The sequence below is a fragment of the Haliaeetus leucocephalus genome, unplaced genomic scaffold (genome assembly GCF_000737465.1).
Source record: "Haliaeetus leucocephalus isolate CR32 unplaced genomic scaffold, Haliaeetus_leucocephalus-4.0 Scaffold555, whole genome shotgun sequence".
Classification (NCBI taxonomy): Eukaryota; Metazoa; Chordata; class Aves; order Accipitriformes; family Accipitridae; genus Haliaeetus; species Haliaeetus leucocephalus.
In genome coordinates this window covers 9201383-9201704 of record NW_010972991.1, presented here as the reverse complement: position 1 = coordinate 9201704, position 322 = coordinate 9201383, and the positions used below count along the sequence as shown (strand labels likewise).

General features: G+C 75.8%; 1 protein-coding gene across 1 annotated transcript in view; it reads left to right on the top strand.

The window, feature by feature from the left end:
• Positions 1-35: 35 nt before the first annotated feature.
• Positions 36-322, top strand: part of MAL2 (mal, T-cell differentiation protein 2) — a 10534-nt gene continuing 10247 nt past the window's right edge. The window contains exon 1 of the mRNA XM_010576972.1: positions 36-236. Coding sequence (XP_010575274.1) covers positions 102-236 — 135 coding nt within the window. The 5' untranslated portion in view covers positions 36-101. The remainder of the gene's footprint in view (positions 237-322) is intronic.

Below are 322 nucleotides of genomic sequence, written 5' to 3'. Positions count from 1 at the left end.
CGCCGCCGCCGCCGCCTCCTCCTCCTCCTCCTCCTCCTCGCCCACCTGGCCGCGGCTCGGCCGTCCCCGCCGCGCTCGGTAGCAGCCGCCGCCACAGCAACATGCTGCCCAGGGGAGCCTCGTCCATGCCGTCGCCCCCCAACCCCGCTGCCTACTTCCCGCCCCCCCGGGTCACTTTGCCCTCCGGCCTGGAGATCCTGCGCACCTACTCGGGAGCCGTCATCTTCCTGGAGATCGTGAGTGCGGGCAGGGAGGGGGGGCGGGCGGCCACCGGCCTTCCCGCGCTTTTCCCTCCCCTCAGCGCCCCGCCGCGGCTCCGCGC